This window comes from Neophocaena asiaeorientalis, unplaced genomic scaffold (genome assembly GCF_003031525.2).
Source record: "Neophocaena asiaeorientalis asiaeorientalis breed wild unplaced genomic scaffold, Neophocaena_asiaeorientalis_V1.1 scaffold448, whole genome shotgun sequence".
In the NCBI taxonomy this organism is placed as follows: Eukaryota; Metazoa; Chordata; class Mammalia; order Artiodactyla; family Phocoenidae; genus Neophocaena; species Neophocaena asiaeorientalis.
Window position 1 is genome coordinate 295,751 of NW_020174920.1, and position 20,783 is coordinate 316,533.

The 20,783-nt window shown below is 35.2% G+C and overlaps 1 protein-coding gene across 1 annotated transcript in view; it reads left to right on the plus strand.

Moving 5' to 3' along the window:
* Nucleotides 1-20,783, plus strand: part of DMD (dystrophin) — a 1,279,715-nt gene that overhangs the window by 148,233 nt on the left and 1,110,699 nt on the right. Inside the window, exon 16 of the mRNA XM_024760455.1 lies at nt 1,402-1,490. Within this exon, the coding sequence (XP_024616223.1) occupies nt 1,402-1,490 (89 nt within the window). The remainder of the gene's footprint in view (nt 1-1,401; nt 1,491-20,783) is intronic.

Below are 20,783 nucleotides of genomic sequence, written 5' to 3' on the forward strand. Positions count from 1 at the left end.
ACATTATAGGTTATTATAAGATATTGAATGCAATTCCCCACACTATACAGTAGGTCCTTGTTGTTTATCTACTTTATATATAGTAATTTATATTTGTTAATTCCAAATTTATCCCTCCCCCTTTCCCCTTTATTAACCATAAGTTTTCTTTCTGTGTCTGTGAGTCTTTATCTGTTTTGTAATTAAGTTTATTTATATCATTTTTTAGACTCCACGTATAAGTGATATCATATGGTATTTGTCTCTGTCTGGCTTACTTCACTTAATATGATATGCAAATGGCATTATTTTATTCTTTTTTATGGATGAGTAATATTCCATTGTATATATGTACCACATCTTCTTTATCCATTCATCTGTTGATAGACATTTAGGTCGCTTCCATGTCTTGGCTATCATAAATAGTGCTGCTATAAGTATTAGAGTGCATGTATCTTTTCAAATTAGAGTTTTCTCTGGATATGTGACCAGGAGTAGCATTGCTGGATCATATGGTAGGTCTATTTTTAGTTTTTTAAAGAATCTCCATATTGTTTTCCATAGTGGCTGTACCAATTTACATTCCCACCAACAGTGTAAGAGGGTTCCCTTTTCTCCACACCCTCTCCAGGATTTTTTATTTGTAGACTTTTTGATGATGGTCATTCTGACCAGTGTAAGGTGATACCTCATTGTAGTTTTGATTTGCATTTCTCTAATTAGCAATGTTGAGCATCTTTTCACATGCCTGTTGGCCATCTGTATGTCTTTTTTGGAGAAATATTTATTGGGTCTTCTGCCCTGGAGTATTGTCTTTAAGCTGCTAGGTACAAGTGATTTTTATCCTAGCCTCTGTGATAGTTTTAAAATCATGTCTACACATTTGTTGATAGTCCTCTCTTTCAGAGTTGAAGCTTGATTCCCCTCTCCTTAATGATATGTCACTTCCAAGTTTAAATTATAGAAAAACTGTGGTTTCTGTCTTGAGTCTCTCTATCTCTGTCTCTCTCTCTCTCCCTGCACTGTGTGAGGCCATATCATGAGCAGCCCTTTGGAGAAACGCATCTGGTGAGAAACTGAAGCCTTCTGCAAAGAGCTCTGAGAATAAGCTTAGAAGTGAATCATTCAGCTCCAGTCAAGTGTGGAGAAGCTAAAGCCATAGCAAGCAGCTTGATGGCAAACTCATGAGATACCCTATGTCAATCCCACCCTGCTAAGCCACTCCTGAATTCTTGACACCCATGAACTGTTAGATAATAGAAGTTTTTGCTTTTAAGATGCTAAGTTTTGGGGTAGTTTGCTACTTAGCAATAGATGAATTATACATTCTGACTTACTAAAAACTAGGTGTAAGGAGAGATTAAAGTTATGTTCAGACAATGTTTCTAAAAGTTGCCTCCCTTAAGCCTTTTTATTTTTCAGAAATATATAAGAGAAAGTACTTCATTAAATGAGAAAGGAAACCAAGAGGAAGACAGTGTGTTAGACATGATTGGCTGTGTTATGCTACTGTAAGCAAAAACCCCAACATATCATTGGCTAGGAATAGCAAAGGTTAATTTCTTATCCTTGCTACATACCCAGCAAAGGTCAACAAAGGGTTCTGATCATTACATTCAAGACCCTTAGCTAATTGAGGCTCTTGTGTTCTATCATTTCTTCATCACAACAAGAAGCTTTAGGGTTCACCATAACGGTACAAGTGTATGGAAAATGTCACCCTTACTCTTAAAATGCCTTTACCCGGAAGTTAAACATGTCATTTCCATTACATTTCATTGTCCAAAGTAAGTCACAAGGCCACACCTAACTATAAGGGGACAAGGAATTATAATCATCAATATGTCCAATAGAGGGAAGGGAATTAGAAATATAGTTGAGCACTAGTGTTATCTAACAAGTATAGGATCCAGAAATAGAGGAATCTAATGTAGGAAGGAGATGGAAGGAGGTGCCAGAAAGATAGTGGAGAAGATCCTTTGACGAGCGCTATATAACAGGTCTAGAGAGAAGCCAGTACAGATTGAAGTATGAAATGGTACTCCAGGAAATTTTTCACCAAGAAAAAAGAAATAAAACTAACAAAATCTGATTTGTTTGAATGTGTTTTTCCATTGTGTGAGAGTATGATATGTGAAATATATAAAATTTAACAGATTTAAAAATTTGTACTAAGCATAAGAATTAGATCCCTTTTTCATACCATGCATAAAAATAGATTAAAAATGAAAAATTGACTGATTGCCTAAATACAAAGAGAAAAGCATTAAATATGTATATATATATGGTAATATTTTTATGACCTAGGAGAAAGGATTTCTAAAACAAGAACACAAAGCAAAAATTATAAAGAAAAAAGATTAATACATTTGACTATTTTCATTAAAAACTTCTCTACAATGCAAAGACATTAAAAACAAAGAACAGACCTAAGAACAAAGAAGATATTTCCAATACTATAAACAAATGATTCATATCAAAATTTATGAAAAATTCTAACCTACCAATAAAAATAATCTAAGTCACAAGCTCTCATAATTTTGTTGGAAATTTAGGCTGGTACAAGCAAGTTGGAGTATAATTTAGCAATAAATTAGTAAACCAGAAGGTGGCATGCCCTGTACATCAGTATTCCGATTAACAGATGGAGGTAACATTCAACTGCCCTCAGGCTTCCATAGTTTCTTTTGAGATGTAAGTTGAAGGTTTAATTCTTTTTCCTTTGAAGACAATATGTTCCTTTTCTCTCACCACTTTTAACATTGTAAGTTTGTCTATGATTTTCAGCGGTTATCAGTCTTTCAGTGACTATATATGGTTTTCATTTTATATGAGGAAATTCCATCAACACAAATATTTTCTCAATAGTTACGTATTCATTTAATTTCATCCTGAAATTAAATAATACCACCAAATTTAGGTTAGAGAGATAAATTAATGATAAAGTGAAAAAGTATTCCATTATCCCAACACTTGTTGAGTTAAGGTGGAATATTATGCTAAATTTCTTTTCTCTCTACTATTCTGCTTTTATGCAGTGACACTATTTTTATAAGTAAAAGAGTGTTATTAAAAATGACAAAACAAAAACAATAGCCACTTAATGGCAACTTGAAGGATATTTTTAAACTAAAAATTTGTGTTAAGGCATTCTAAGAAGGATGAATACTCAAAACAAAAAGAAAGTTAAAATCAATTTTATTTGCCTTTTGTACAAAATAATCATTTTTACCCAGTTGCCATGTTAGAAAAACTTGGAAAAATTGTAAGATGCCCCCTTAATTTTTCATTTCCTCTTCCAAAATTTTCATGGGTATCCTTCAAGTTAAGTATCTAATTAAACTCCTTCTTCCCATTTTCACCCATATAGCTTTAGATGCATGTGGAAAAATGGAAAAACGTGTGGCCTTCTATGAGAACAGTCAAAACTGGATTTGATTGCTAACACTCACTTGCTATGCGAACACTGGAAGATTAAATACTATCTCTGAATCTTATTTCCTTCTCTCTAATAACTCCCTTATGTAGTTACTTAAATTAGCCATAATGTAAAGAAAGTGCAGATACAATGAATAATAATAACAAAAATAATAAATAATTCTTATGTTTCTTACCTTTTTTAATCCAGTGATCTATATATAGTCTTTGTGACATGTTGGAATTATTTGGAAGAGTTTGTAAAAATCCCATTGCTCACAAAGAAAACCAAAATCTCTAAACAAACATGGAACTGTACTTGATGATATGCACACTTATGTACCTGGGTGAATTATATTGATAACTATAATTACTTGGAAGTGCATCAAAATATATGGATGGATAATAGGATGGATAGATGGATAGATATGTGATAAAACAGTATAGTTAAATGTTCATGCTAGGTTCTAAGTAATTGAGCATACAGGTTTTCTCTGTATTTTTTTTTTCAATTTTGTTGTACATTTACAAATTTTTATAATAAAATGTTGGGTAAAAATCCTGATGCTCTGACCACATCCCAGATCGATTAAGTCAAACTCTGGTAATTTTTTAAAAAGATTCTCAACTGACTCCAATATGTAGCAAGGTTAAACAACTATTTTAACTTCTCAGCAGCTCATAAATCTTCTCTAAAGTTTACAAAATTGTATTTTTAAATTGCAAATCTGACCATTTCATTTTTCTACTTCAAGAACTCTAATTAAGAGTCATAGATTTGCTACCAGAGCAAAAACCTGTAGTAGATACGTAGAATATAAAGAAAAAGGAATCTAAGCATACCACTACAGAAAATCATCAAATCAGAAAGCAGGAGAGCAAGAAAAGAAAAAAGAAACAATGGAATTACAAAACAGCTAGAAAACAATGAACAAAATGATGACAGTAACTCTACACCTATCAATAATTATTTTAAATGTGACTGGATTAAATTCTCCAATCAAGAGATAGAGTGGCTGAATGGATTAAAAAAAAAAAAAAACCTAACTCTATGCTGCCTACAAGAGATACACTTCAGATTTAAGGACACACACAGACACTGAAAGTAAAGGGATGAAAAAATATTTTCCATGTGAATGGAACTCAAAAGAAAGAAGGGATAGGTACACTTATATAAGACAAAATAGACTTTAAGTGTAAGACTATAATAAGTGACAAAGAAGAGCATTACATAATAATTAAAGGGTCTTTCCAACAAAAGCATAAAGTAATTGTGAATATTTATGTACCCAATATCAGAGCACTTAAATATATAAAGCAAATCTTAACAGACCCAGAGGGAGAAATAGACTATAAGAATAGGGGATTTTGATATCTCATTTTCAAAAATGGATAGATCATCCTAAGAGAAAATCAATACAGAAACATTGAACTTAAACTACAGGTTAGACCAGATGGACTCAACATAGATTTACAGAATATTCCATCCAAAAGTAACAGGATATATATTCTCTGTAAGTACACATGGAACATTCTCCAGGATAGATCATATGTTAGGCCACAAAACAAATATTAATGAATTTAAGAAGATTGAAATCATACAATTCAAAGCCTCTTTTCCAACCAGAATGGTATGAAACTAGAAATCAGTTATAAGAAGAAAACTAGGAAATTCCCAAGTACGGGGAGATTAAGCAACATGCTTCTGAAAGTAACTAATGGATCAAAGAAGAAATCGAAAGAGAAATCAAAACATATCTTGAAACAAGTGAAAATGGAAATGCAACGTACCAAAACTTATGGGATTCAGCAAAAGCAGTTCTAAGAGGGAAGTTTATAGCAGTAAATGCCTACATTAAGAAAAAAGAAACATCTCAAACAACCTCACTTTTCACCTCAAAGAACTAAGAAGAAGAACATACTAAACCCAAGTTTATTAGAAGAAAGGAAATAATGTGAAGGAGGGACTAAAAAGACAATAGAAAAGATCAATGAAACTAAGAGCTAGTTTTTTGAAGGATAAACATAATAGGCAAACCTTTAGCTGAACTTACTAAGAAAAACAAGGAAGAGGACTCAAATAAATACAATTAGGGATGAAACATGAGACATTATAGCTAACACCATATAAAAATAAAGAATCATAAGAGACTATTAAGAACAATTATATGCCAAAAAATTGAACAACCTAGAGAAATGGATAAATTCCTAGAAGCATACAACCTACCAAGACTGAATCATGAAGGAATAGAAAATCTGAACAGACCAATTACTAATAAGGATACTAAATCAGTAATTAAATACTTCCTAAAGAACAAAAGTTCATGACCAGATGGCTTCACTGGTGAATTCCATTAAAAGTTTAAAGAGTCAATACCAATCCTTTTCAGGCTCTTCCAAAAAGTGTAACAGGAGGGAACACTTCCAAACTCATTTTACAAGACCAGCATTAGACTGATACCAAAACCAGACCAGGACATGACAAGAAAAGAAGATTACAGGCCAATGTTCTTCATGAATATAGATGCAAAAATCTTCAACAAAATATTAGCAAACAAAATTCAACAGTACCTTGAGTGGGTCATATGCCATGATCATGTGGAATTTATTCCAGGGATACAAGGATGAGTCAATATCTACCAAATCAATCCATGTGTACACCACTTTAACAGCGTGAAGGATAAAAATATCATCTCAATAGAGGCAGAAAAATAATTTGACAAAATTCATTGTCCGTTCATGGACAATGGTTATAGAGGTAATATACCTCAACATAATAAAGTGTATGTATGACAAGCCCATAGCTAACATCATACTCAATTGTGAAAAGCAAAAAGCGTTTCCTCTAAAAGAAGGAGCAAGATGAGGATTCCTACTCTCACCACTTTTAATCAACATAGTACTGGAAGTGCTAGTCAGAGCAATTAGGCAAGAAAGAGAAATAAAAGGCATCCCAAAAGACCCCCAAGCAGCCAAAGTAATCTTGAGAAAGAAAAACAGAACTGGAGGAATCAGGCTTCCTGACTTTAGACTATACTACAAAGCTACAGTAATCAAGACAGTATGGTACTGGCACAAAAACAGAAATACAGATCAGTGGAACAGGATAGAAAGCCCAGAGATAAACCCACGCATATATGGTCACCTTATCTTTGATAAAGGAGGCAAGAATATACAGGAGAAAAGACAGCCTCTTCAATAAGTGGTGCTGGGAAAACTGGACAGCTACATGTAAAAGAATGAAATTAGAACACTCCCTAACACCATGCAGAAAAATAAAGTCCAAATGGATTAAAGACCTAAATTTAAGGCCAGACGCTTTCAAACTCTTAGAGGAAAACATAGGCAGAACACTCTATGACATAAATCACAGCAAGGTCCTTTTTGACCCATCTCTTAGAGAAATGGAAATAAAAACAAAAATAAACAAATGGGACCTAATGAAACTTCAAAGCTTTTGCGCAACAAGGGAAACCATAAACAAGACCAAAAGACAACCCTCAGAATGGGAGAAAATATTTGCAAATGAAGCAACTGACAAAAGATTAATCTCCAAAATATATAAGCAGCTCATGTGGCTCAATATCAAAAAAAAAACAAACAACCCAATCCAAAAATGGGCAGAAGACCTAAATACACATTTCTCCAAAGAAGATATACACATTGCCAACAAACGCATGAAAGGATGCTCAACATCACTGATCATTAGAGAAATTCCAATCAAAACTACAATGAGGTATCACCTCACACCAGTCAGAATGGCCATCATCAAAAAATCTACAAACAATAAATGCCGGAGACGATGTGGAGTAAAGGGAGCCCTCTTGCACTGTTCGTGGGAATGTAAATTGATACAGCCACTATGGAGAACAGTATGGAGGTTCCTTTAAAAACTAAAAATAGAACTACTATATGACACAGCAATCCCACTACTAGGCATATACCCCGGGAAAACCATAACACTGTGGTACTCAAAAAGAGTCGTGTATCACAGTGTTCACTGCAGTACTATTTATAATAGCCAGGACATGGAAGCAACCTAAGTGTTCATCATTGGATGAATGGATAAAGAAGATGTGGCACATGTATACAATGGAATATTAGCCATAAAAAGAAGTGAAATTGAGTTATTTTAGTGAGGTGGTTGGACCTAGAGTCTGTCATACAGAGTGAAGTAATTCAGAAAGAGAAAAACAAATCCCAAATGCTAACACATATGTATGGGATGTTTAAAAAAAAAAAAGGTTCTGATGAACCTAGGGGTAATAAAGACATAGAGTATTTATTACAGACAGTAATAAAGACATAGAGAATGGACTTGAGGACATGGGGAGAGGGAAGGGTAAGGTGGGACAAACTGAGAGAGTGGCATGGACATATATACACTACCAAATGTAAAACAGATAGCTAGTGGGAAGCAGCCGCATAGCACAGGGAGATCAGCTCAGTGCTTTCTGTCCACCTAGTGGGGTGGGATAGGGAGGATGGGAGGGAGGAGATGTGGGGATATATGTATATGTATAGCTGATTCACCTTGTTATAAAGCAGAAACTAACACACCATTGTAAAGCAAGTATACTCCAATAAAGATGTTTTAAAAAAAAGGCGTCCAAATCTAAAAGGAAGAAGTAAAATTGTCTCTATTTATAGATGGCATGATATTATATATAGATTACTTTAAAGATACCACAAAACCTGTTAAAACTAATAAAGTCCGAATAGTTGCAGGATACAAAATCAATGTAAAAAAATCAGCTGAACAATGAACTATCAGAGAAATTAAGAAAATAATCCCATTTACAATTGCATCAAAAAGAATAAAATACTTAGAAATAAATTTAACCAAGGAAGTGAAAGATCTGTACACTGAAAACCATAAGATACTGATGAAAAAAATCGAAGACACAAATAAATGGAAAAATGTTCTGTGCTCATGGATTGGAAGAATTAATATTGTTAAAATGTTCATACTACCTGAAGCGATCTGTAGATTCAGTGCAACCACTATCAAAATTCCAATGGAGTTTTTCATAGAAATTGAACAATCAAAATTTGTATGCAGCCACAAAATACTCCAGATAGCCAAAGCGATCTTGAGAAAGAAAAGCAAAGCTGGAGGAATCACACTTCCTGTCTTCAAACTATATAGCAAAGCAATAGTAATCAAAACCAGCATTATATTGGCATTAAAACAGACACATAGATCAATGGAATAGACTAGAGAGCCCAGAAACAAACTCATGCATATATAGTCAATTAATTTTTTACAGAAGAGCCAAGAATATACTATGGGGAAAGGATAGTCTCTTCCATAAATGGTGTTGGGAAACTAGACAGCCACATGCAAAAGAATGAATCTGACCTCTGTCTTATACCATACACCAAAATCAACTCAAAATGGGTTAAAGACATATTTAAGACCTGAAACCATAAAACTTCTAAAAGAAAATATAAGGGGTAAGATCCTTGAAATTGATTTGGTGATGAATTTTTGGACTTGACACCAAAAACAAAGGCGACAAAAGCAAAAATTAAGAAATGAGACTACATTGAACTAAAAAACTTCTACACAGCAAAGGAAACCATCAACAAAATAGAAAAGTAACCTATGGAATGGGAGAAAATATTTGCAAATCATATAACTGATAAGGGGTTAATATCCAAAATATATAAAGAACCTATGCAACTCAATAGCAAGCAAACAATCCAGTTAAAAAGTAGACAGGGAAACTGAATAGACATTTTTCCAAAGCAGACATACAAATGGCCAACATGTACATGAAAAGATGTTCAACATCACTGATCATCAGGGAAATGCACATCAAAATGATAATAGCCTATTACCTCACACCTGTTAGAATGACCATCATCAAAAAGACAAGCAATAAAAAGTGTTAGGATATGGAGAAAAGGGAAACTTTGTTCAGTGTTGGTGGGAATGTAAATTGGTGTAGACACTATGGAGAATAGTATGGAGGTTCCTCAAAAAGTTAAAAAAAAAACTGATCCACCATTCCAACTTCAGGATATAAATCCAAAGAAATGAAAACAGGATATCGGAGACATAGCTGTACTCCTGTGTTCCACTGCAGCATTATTTACAATAGTCAAGATATGGAAACAACCTAAATGCCCCTCAGTGGGTGCATAGATAAAGAGGATGTGATACACACACACACAGAAGAATATTATTCATCAACGAGAAAAAGGGAATACTGCCATTTGTGACAACATAGATAGACCTTGATGTCGTTATACTAAGTGAAATAAGCCAGACAGAGAAAGAAAAACGCTGCATGGTATCACTTATGTATATAATCTAAAAAAAAAAGTCAAAGTCATAGAAACAGAGTGTTGAAAAGTGATTGCTGGGCTTCCCTGGTGGCGCAGTGGTTGAGAGTCCATCTGCCGATGCAGGGGACACGGGTTCGTGTCCTGGTCCAGGAGGATCCCACGTGCCGCGGAGCGGCTGGGCCCGTGAGCCATGGCCGCTGAGCCTGTGCGTCCTAAGCTGTAAGATGAATAAGGTCCGAGGATCTAATGTATAACATGGTGACTATAGTTGTTAACAGCATATTGTATGATTGAAATTTGCTAAGAGTAAAATTTAAATGTTCTCACCAAAAAACCCCTATAAAATATATCAAATATGTAAAGTTATAGATGTGTTAATTAAGTAGATGGAGGGAATCCTTTTCCAAGGAACAAACAAACAAAACCTCTGATTGGTAATCAAGCTTCTGCTATGGTCTCATTCTGTTTATGATCCATTTGTACGGGTTTAAGACAGAAAGACAGCTAGTAATAACCCATATCTCTTTTCTTGACCCAACATAATTAACCCTCTCTTTCAGGGAAAAAATGCAGTGCTCTCTCACAGTGGAGGGCAGCTATAGACAATTAATGCCTTCTGCTTCCTGTGGTCATGTATGTCTTCTGTGCTGCTGGCCCTGCTGGCTGATTGTTGGACCAGCTAGTTATGCTGTGGCCCATGCCCATAGCCTGTGAGAAACATGAAGCTGCCAAACTAATAGTCATAGAGTTAGTGGGAAATAGGGATTATATTTTACATATATGCAAAATTTGGGCGTAAAATATAGGCTGAGAAATCCTGTTGGGATCTATATAAAAAATATTCTGTATGTTCTCTCTCCAAGGATTTTGTCATTTATTGTATTACACAAATCTACAATTATTTAGTACTTTCGTTTCATATGCTTTTCTTTGCAATAAAAATTTTAGCCATAATGAACCCCCCCCCCAAAAAAAAAGTTTAGGTCACAGTACATTCATAAGTCTTCATAATCTTAATCCAGTCCCTCTTGCCCACCTATCATTTGGCCATTCCCTTCATGCCAGTGGTTCCCAAACTAGCAGCATCAGCATCACCTGGGAACTTGTTAGAAATAAAAATTCTTAGGCCTTTGATATTAGAAACTCTGAAGGTAAGGCTCAGCAATCTGTGTTTTAAGAAGCCCTCTAGGCCGTTGATGTTAATTTTAGAACCACTAGTCTAAGCCTTCACACATGCAGGCTCTGCTTCATATAATGCCCTTCCTTCTTTCTCTGAGATACCTCTGCTTACCCTTCTAGACCCCAGTCTACTGTGATGCCTCCCCTAACAACTTTCTCCCTTTTACTCTCATAATCCTTTAGGATAGACTTCTCCTTTATGCTGGCATTGTCTTTTGTCTTCATTTGGATTCCCCCAAAAGCTGATGCTGAGGAAAGAACTCCAGTCCAAGTAGGTTATTTGGGAGGTACAGGGAACATCTCAGGGAAGTGAGATAGGAACTGGAAGGAAGCCAGTAAAAGGTATGTTTTCAACTCAGTTAACACTTTGGGTTTCTGGAGCTTAATCCCCATGAGGAAACTTTGAGAGACAGTGTAAAAGATATAACTCAGAGTTATCCCACTTGAGGGTGCCTGATGAACTGGGGGTATTTATACATTAATTTCCATCAGTTATTGTTGGGGAGCTGCTTCCAGGGGTGTTAATTCCTGAGCAGTTTTGTCTTGCCATATAAGTAGGCAAAGCAGACTTCTGCAGCCAGAGGGAGTCCTCAGGCAGAGAAATCTAAGTGTTGGCATTTCAAAGTTGAACCAGTGTACTTTGAAATGGAAAGGCAGGATGTGCACTGGGCAAGTACTTTATATGTTACAATTTTGGCTCATGCCCTCATTAAAATAGTTAATACACACGTTAAACTGGGAGTTTCTCATTGGCAGGGATAGTATCTTTTTTCATCTTTAATACCCCCTGAATTGAACATTCTGACAGCTTCAATACTAAGCATTCAATAAAAGTTTATTAAAGGAATGAATTAATGGTTAAATAAAACAGGCAAATACTATACATCATGTGCATTTATGGGCTGTGGGCTGTGAACATGGATATTTTATTTCTTAGGAGTTGTTTCTTTACACGTATTAATTTTTTTTAAAAAAAATTTGCTTCTACTCTTTTCTCTTTCTTCACAAACTATATTTACTCGCTTGAGAGCACAGCATATACTGATGTTAATCGAACTTCAGATGAAACACCTAAAATGATAGAAAAGAATCTGCTCTAATTAAATAATAAAGTAACCCCTACAGGTTTAGACATGTGCCTTCAGGTGTAGGAAAGAAAAAATTTAATGACTGTAGTAGTTTTATGCCAAGAATATTTTCCTCATACACTTGTGCTTTTAATAAGGTGGAATGTGAAATAGCAAAAGGAGCTTGATTTTTATGATGATACTTACTCATAACTTAGTAAGTCAGATATGATGAAAGTTTCCTTGAGTTATACTTGCTAGGGTTGGGTCAGATTTTAGTTCAGTGAATTTGAAGCAAAGGTGTGATGCTGTGCTGGAACTGGCCTGCTCCCATAGGACATCTATCCTGGGGAGTAGGAGTGGGGGAGTCCACCCCATGTTCAGGGGAGCAGCAGACTCAACTAAAATGAGCATCACAGTCATATTCCTAATAAGGTACTCCTGGCATATTTATTTGTCATGTGTTTGTCTATATAAAATATATATATATGTATGTACATACACACACATACATAACCAGAAATCTGCCTTGAAATTAATTACTGCTTATCTAACTTTATAAGAAAGTCCTTTGGACACTTTCCCTTTGACTTATGGATACAACTCCCAGCAAAATAGGTCATGGTTCTTATTTTCTTTCCTGCTTACAACCTCTGATAGCCTAGATATTTTCTCCTTGCTATTTCTAATTGAAATGTTAGTCTGGTGTAATTTTAAACTAATTCTCTGTTAACTCCACTTGGCTCTTCTAAATTTGTTCTTTTCCTATTGTACTATTTCTGCATGTTTGAAGCCCAACTTACAGTAGTAAAATGGGAATTTTTTTCTTTGTTTGGAAAATTATTTTATTTTTTTTTATAAATTTATTTTATTTATTTTTGGTTGTGTTGGGTCTTAGTTGCTGCGCGTGGACTTTCTCTAGTTGCGGCGAGCGGGGGCTACTCTTCATTGCAGTGTGCAGACTTCTCATTGCGGTGGCTTCTCTTGTTGCTGAGCACGGGCTCTACGCGCGCGGGCTTCAGTAGTTGTAGCTCACGCGCTCTAGAGTGCAGGCTTAGTAGTTGTGGCGCACGGGCTTAGCTGCTCCGAGGCATGTGGGATCTTCCCAGACCAGGGCTCAAACCCGTGTCCCCTCCATTGGCAGGCAGATTCTTAACCACTGCACCACCAGGGAAGCCCTGGAAAATTATTTTAGAATGAGCTGACAATTATAAATGCCACTATTAATTTTTTAAATTACATAAACTTTGAGATTGGTTCTAATAAAATGAAATGTATTCCGTATATATGTGTTAACATACGGTAAAGATGCAGACATAGAGAATGGACTTGAGGACACGGGGAGGGGGAAGGGTAAGCTGGGAGGAAGTGAGAGAGTGGCATGGACATATATATACTACCAAATGTAAAATAGATAGCTAGTGGGAAGCAGCCACATAGCACAGGGAGATCAGCTCAGTGCTTTGTGTCCACCTAGAGGGGTGGGATAGGGAGGGTGGGAGGGAGACGCAAGAGGGAGGAGATATGGGGATATATGTATATGTATATGTATAGCTGATTCACTTTGTTATACTGCAGAAGCTAACACACCATTGTAAAGCAATTATACTCCAATAAAGATGTTAAAAAAATGAAATGTAGTAAAATTAGGAAAAATAATAGCTTGTATATGTTCATTAATGTGGTATCTACCATTCATAACCATTATGTGTGTGTGGGCTCTTGTTAATTATAACTACCTTAATAGGAAAAGCAGCCTTGTGGAAGGTAATAGTCCCAGCGAAACTGTATAAGCCCATGTAGAATCAAGCTAAGTGAAGAGTTAATTGTTTCAATTTTGTTTTTCTATTTGTGTTATTGTGCTCTCATGCCAAATATATTCTGAGATACACAGTAATCTTAATCTTTATTTTTAATAATGGTTGAAAAAAATGAGTGCCCATGTAAAAAAGAGACACTTGTATAATCTGATCTCAAGTGGTATATTTTGATTTGCTGTAACAGCCTATGGAGGAAATGAACCTTTTGGTAGCCTAAGAAGGAAAATGTCATACTTTTCTATTTTTTGATCTTACCCTGCATATTTGGAATTTGTGTTTTAATACTTTTGAGAAGATAATGACACCTAAATGTATTATTTGCCCTGAAGATCAAAATATGTTCACCTTCCCCCCCCATTCTCCCTTAGCAGAAAACAATTGACGTTAATTTTGTAGCCAAATCAAGGGCACTGTCCCTCCCTCATTTAGAAAGAAACCAGGAAAGACAGATGACTCCATTTGCTATAGTAGTATAGGTTTGCTCAATTATAAGAGCAATAAAATCATTTTACACATAGTGAAATGTCTGAGTCTTACATGACAAGAATACTAGATCTACCTGAAGATGCTCTCCTTTTGTGTGTGCATGAGGAAATGTACAGGAGTCATACATATTTTCTTCAATTATAGATACATATTGAAAAGAAAATGATCATATATATATTTGAAATTTTAATAATATTTTATGAGCATGGTAATTACATTTATATCACATGGCTATTTATATATATAATATTTATATATTCATATTTGTATACATCTGGATATTATGATTATTGTTATTGCCAACATTGAGTGAGCACTTACTATGTGCTTAACAAACTTGACTATATTATTCCTAATCCTCATAACAGTTTTGTGAAGTGGATATTATCATGCCTATTTCACAAATGAGAATTATAAAACTAGCAAATTAAATCACCTGCTGAAGTTTACAAAGCACTATTAAGCAATAAAGCAGAATATCAAACCCATGTTTACCTGTCTTCAAACTTCTTAAGCTGCACAGCTTCTTTGTTTTATGGCCTGTTTTATTATTATTATTATTTTATTTTTGGCCACGCCACGTAGGCATGCAGGATCTTAGTTCCCTGACCAGGGATTGAACCTGCACCCTGTGCAGTGGAAGCACAGAGTCTTAACCACTGGACCCCCAGGGAAGTCCCCTATGGCCTGTTTTATTTATGTATTTTGTTTGGGGTTTTTTTTTTGTTTTGTTTTTTAAATTTTTATTGGGGGTATAATTGCTTTCCAACGGTGTGTTAGTTTCTGCTGTATAGCAAAGTGAATCAGCTATACATATACATATGTCCCCATATCTCTTCCCTCTTGCGTCTTCCTCCCACCCTCCCTATCCCACCCCTCTAGGGGGTCACAAAGCACTGAGCTGATCTCCCTGTGCTATGTGGCTGCTTCCCACTAGCTATCTATTTTATGTTTGGTAGTGTATATATGTCCATGCTATGGCCTGTGTTGAATTGAAACTATTATGTCTTCATACAAAATGTGAGACTATATTCTAAAGATGTATAAATTTAAATTAAATGCTAACATTTTGTAAAGGAGATCCATGAATATATCAGGTCCTCAAAAAGAATTTTATCTTAAACTTCTTAAGAAATATAGATTATTTTATTTAGACTGCTGAATCAGTTTCTGTATTTAATTTTTCCCAAAATATCCTAATGTTAAAGGTAACATTACAGCTCACTAATAGCAGACTATTTTTATTACTTTGAGTATTTTTACAGGGTGCTAATTGTGCCAAACCAAGACCTTGAAATTGCATAATTTTTAGTATAATATTAGCATAATCCTACATTGTTTTTTTCACAAGCAGTGCAGGAATAGCATACCCTGAATATTTTTCCAACATGACGGAACTGTCAAATACTGCAGCCTTTACACAGTCATTGGCCTGCTGGGACTTTGGACTATAGCAAAGATGTTTGTAAAAGAGAAAGACAAAGGAGATTTGTACAACACCACAGACATTAGTAATATCAGAGACACTTTTCTTTTTTTTAAACGTCTTTATTGTAGTATAATTGCTTTACAATGGTGTGTTAGTTTCTGCTATATAACAAAGTGAATCAGCTATACATATACATATATCACCATATTCCCTCCCTCCTGCGTCTCCCTTCCCCCCTCCCTATCCCACCCTTCTAGGTGGTCACAAAGCACCGAGCTGATCTCCCTGTGCTATGCGGCTGCTTCCCACTAGCTATCTATTTTACACTTGGTAGTGCATACATGTCCACGCCACTCTCTCACTTTGTCCCAGCTTACCCTTCCCCCTCCCCGTGTCCTCAAGTCCATTTCTCTACATCTGCGTCTTTATTCCTGTCCTGCTTCTAGCTTCTTCAGAACCATTTCTTTTTTTTTAGATTCCGTATATGTGTGTGTTAGCATTTGATATTTGTTTTTCTCTTTCTGACTTACTTCACTCTGTAGGACAGACTCTAGGTCCATCCACCTCACTATAGATAACTCAATTTTGTTTTGTTTTATGGCTGAGTGATATTCCATTGTATATATGTGCCACATTTTATTTATCCATTCATCTGTCGATGGACACTTAGGTTGCTTCCATGTCCTGGCTGTTGTACACAGTGCTGCAATGCACATTGCGATACATGACTCTTTTTGAATTATGGTTTTCTCAGGGTATATGCCCCGTAGTGGGATAAAAACAAATGGGAACTAATGAAACTTAAAAGCTTTTGCACAGCAAAGGAAACCATAAACAAGACGAAAAGACAGCCCTTGGAATGGGAGAAAATATTTGCAAACTGACAGAGGATTAATCTCCAAAATATACAAGCAGCTCAATATCAAAAAAACAAACAACCCAATCCCAAAATGGGCAGAAGACCTAAATAGACATTTCTCCAAAGAAGATATACAGATTGCCAACAAACACATGAAAGAATGCTCAACATCATTAATCATTAGAGAAATGTAAATCAAAACTACAATGAGGTATCACCTCACACCAGTCAGAATGGCCATCATCAAAAAATCTAGAAACAATAAATGCTGGAGAGGGTGTGGAGAAAAGGGAACACTCTTGCACTGCTGCTGGGAATGTGAATTGGTACAGCCACTATGGAGAACAGTATGGAGGTTCCTTAAAAAACTACGAATAGAACTACCATACGACCCAGCAATCCCACTACTGGGCATATACCCTGAGAAATCCTTTTCTTTTTATAATTAGCTAATTAAGCAATCAGATATCAAATGTAGATGATGATATGGACCCCTACCTATTTGGGTACTTCTAAATTTATCTCAGGGATGTTTAGGGTGTCTCTTCCTAAGCCAAAATAATATGCTTAATCAAGGTCCCCCAAACTCCTAATATCCACTTAAGTCAAGTTCTTGATTTTGGTGTATATGTGTATATATATATATATATATATAAGTGTGTATGTGTGATATTGTGTGTACTTACAATTCAGAAAGTCCTTATTTAAGATGACTCAAGGTTTTCCATGCGACTATTCTATTTTAACTTCCTTTTCCACAAATCTGCCTAATTGTAGGAAAAAGAAACTACTACAATACCGATTTTAGATCCTATCCAGATATGTGTGCCCAATTAGAGACCAGCAAATTTTTTTAAAAAAACAACACTTTAGAAGTCTAAAGACTTCTAAGATTTCTTTAAATATTTTTAGGTGTAAAGTGTTTGTGAGCCTTTACAAATAATGTCGTCAGCATTGATCTAACTTTATCATTATTTTTAAGGTAACACTATTGAGTTCTTTGATGTAAGGTGAATTTTATCAGTATTATTTTATTTGAAACGTTCCCACTAAACAGTCATAGTTTGTAAGTAAGTATTCATCCTCATACTTAAATTAGATGTCGGCAAGTTTGTGTAAACTATTATTTTTTTAGGATGGTGTTGAGGTAAATGATTTATATTTAAATGTTATTTTCTATTTTCTATTATTAAGATCTACAATTCACTGGAAACATATTTACCTATTTGGAAAATTATTTCTGATATAGGCTAAGATATTTTTAAATTCTAAATTCTGTGTCAATGTTATAAAATGTGCAGATTACTAAAGGTTTTTATTAACAACAATAGCACTAAAATGTTATTGCTATCTATAGCTTACAGCATACATTCATCCTCATCAAAATGCTGTGTAATGTAGGCAGTATTATCCTGGCTTTATTTATGAGACACCTGGATTCAAAGAGGTAAAGTGATATACCTAAGCCTTCATGGCTCCTAAATGGAACACATAAGGAGCCCATGGAAATTACTCATGAACTCTTTTATTCATTCATTCATTCATTTAAAAATGTATTAAACACTTATCCTGTGCCAGGAACTTTGCTTAGTACTAGGAATTCAAAGGTGAATGAGGTGTATTCCTTTCTCTAAAAGGTCGTAGTCTGCTGGGAAAGACAGCTCTGTAAATACATAGTTAGAACATGAAGTAGTATGTTAATAGAGGTTTTTGCACAGTGAGGGGAGTTTGTCTGAGGAAGTAACTAATTGCAAGGGAGACAGGCCTCACAGAATAAAGTGACATTGCAGAGGTGTGGCATTCTAAGATATAGCAAAAGGCCCAGAGTAAAAGGGGGGGTGGATTGTTGTGGAAGTTTTTGAGATATTCGGTGTTTGAAAGTATAATATATACATTGTGGGCTATGTGAATGTCTGTGAACGTCCATGTTGGAACCAAAGAGGAAGAAGGGATGGCAGTGTAGACATAGCTTAGAGAGTGGTCAGAAACTGACTATAGGGAGAAATTAGTTAGGATATTGCGAGAAAAAGTTATTAGGGGATTTCAAGAAAGGCTATGGAAGTGGGGCTGGAGGGAAGAAGCCAAATTGAAGACTCATTTCTGGTTTAGAATTGATGAGATAGATATAGAGGCAAGCATGGTGAGAAAGAAAGGGAGGAGTAAAGAATGACCTCAAGATTTCGAGCTTGGAAATCCTTAACTAAAATTATAAGACTTAGAGGAGAAAATAAGGAATTGTAAACATGTCATGTTTGAGGTTCACATAGAATGTTCTGGTGAGGATAGTACAAAAAACAGCTAGATATAGAGCTCAGGTGAGGGCTAGAACCTGGAGCTATGTGATAATCATTTTATAGATGATGGGTAGGTAAAGTACAGCCCGTGGGCCCAATCTGGCCCAACACCTGTTTTTGTAAATAGAGTTTTATTGGGATCTAGCCAAACCCATTTGCTTTTATTCAGTCAGTGGCTGATGTTGAGCTACAATGGCAAAGCTGAGTAGTTGTTTCAAAGATTGCATGGCCAACAAGGCCTAAAATTTTTTTTTCAACTACTTTATAGATACAGTTTGCCAACCCCTGCTGTAGATGTTACTTGAACCTTTAAGAGTGAATGAGATTGTATAGGGAAATGTCCAGAAAGGAAATCCAAACCCAAAAGCTTCACCTGTAATAACTAGATGAACTAGGTTTTTTTGTTTTGTTTTGTTTTTTGAGGGAAAAATATCCCTGTCTCCTTTAAATATGGCAAAAGAGTCCCCTGTAATTGGAAAGGGGTCACATTAAGTGTTGATGTCTGTAAGTCTGTAATACAGTTCAAATAAGGTCTGTCTTTTCTGTTTGTTCATGTGGCAATAAATGGAAATTTATGAGATACAGGGGAAACAATATGTGTAGAATTAAGCAGTGGAGAGAGGGAATAGAGGCCTGAGAATGAGTTCCTAAACTCCAGTATTATGACCACTGTGAGAAACAAAATCAAAGAACCACTCCAAACTGGTGAAGCCTGAGAATCAGACTCACAACCTAGAGAAGAATAAAGATGAAATGAGCCGGGTGTTACAAAATAAAATGTCAATCCAGAGCTGTAAAAAGGCTAGCAATGGATATATTGAAAACAATAAAACTGAATGAGAAAGCTCACTTTAAAACACTGTATTTGTTTATTTGCCCAGCTCTATAAATATTTCAAATTATAAAACTCTTAGTTACAATGAGAGAATAACTAGCAGAGTTGGGGGGTGTATGAAGTGGGAGAGAGGCTTATTTTTCACAGCACACACTTTAATTTTTCCACTGTACAGCATTATTTTGTTCTGTTTGTATGACTTGACTTAAAAATTAAAACAGAATGTCTTGCTGCGAAAAATATATATATACATTCTATTTCACACTATACACAAAAATATAATACTGGAGGATTATAGATATGAATGGGAAAAAGCAAATTAATAAAACTTTTATAACAAAATAAAGGCGTATTTGTAAATGAATATTGAGTAATGGAAGATTTCTTAAAGAGATGTATAAAGCACTAATCATAAAATAATAAACTGGATTATAGTGTATGTTAATAACTTCTGTACATCAAAAGACGACCTTGAGAGAGTGAAAATGAAAGTCACAGAGTGGGATAAAATATTTGGAACACACATATAGATAATATAATGTGTATATCCATAATCATGAAGAATTCCTGTAAATCTTTAAGAGCAGACTATCTGGTAGAAAATTGGGAGAAGTTCTTGAAATGTGAGAAGGGGCACAAAGAGGGCTTCTGGGCTGCTGACAATGTTTTCTATTTGATCTGGATGGTATTCATAGAATGATCACTTTGTAGTAAATAACAACTGTGTTTTATGTTTCACAATAACACGAAGACTTTTGTCATCTTCACAAAATAAGAAATACAAATGGCCAATAAACATAAAAAGATTTTGTCAGCCCCATTAGTAGTCAGGAACTTGCAAATTAAAACTAAAATAACACATCACTATATACCACCCAGAATAGTTGAAATTTAAAAGTCTGATAGTACCACATGGTGGTGAGAATATGGAACAACTGGAATTCTCATACACTGCTACTTGGACTATAAATTGTAAATAAGAGTATAAACTTTCATTCACTACTACAACTAGGGGTAAAAATGATTTGGCATTAATTGGTAATATTAGAGATGTGCATGCATGACTGATGGTCCATCAGTTTCACTCCTAGGTATATACCCTACAGAAATGCTTTTGAACACAT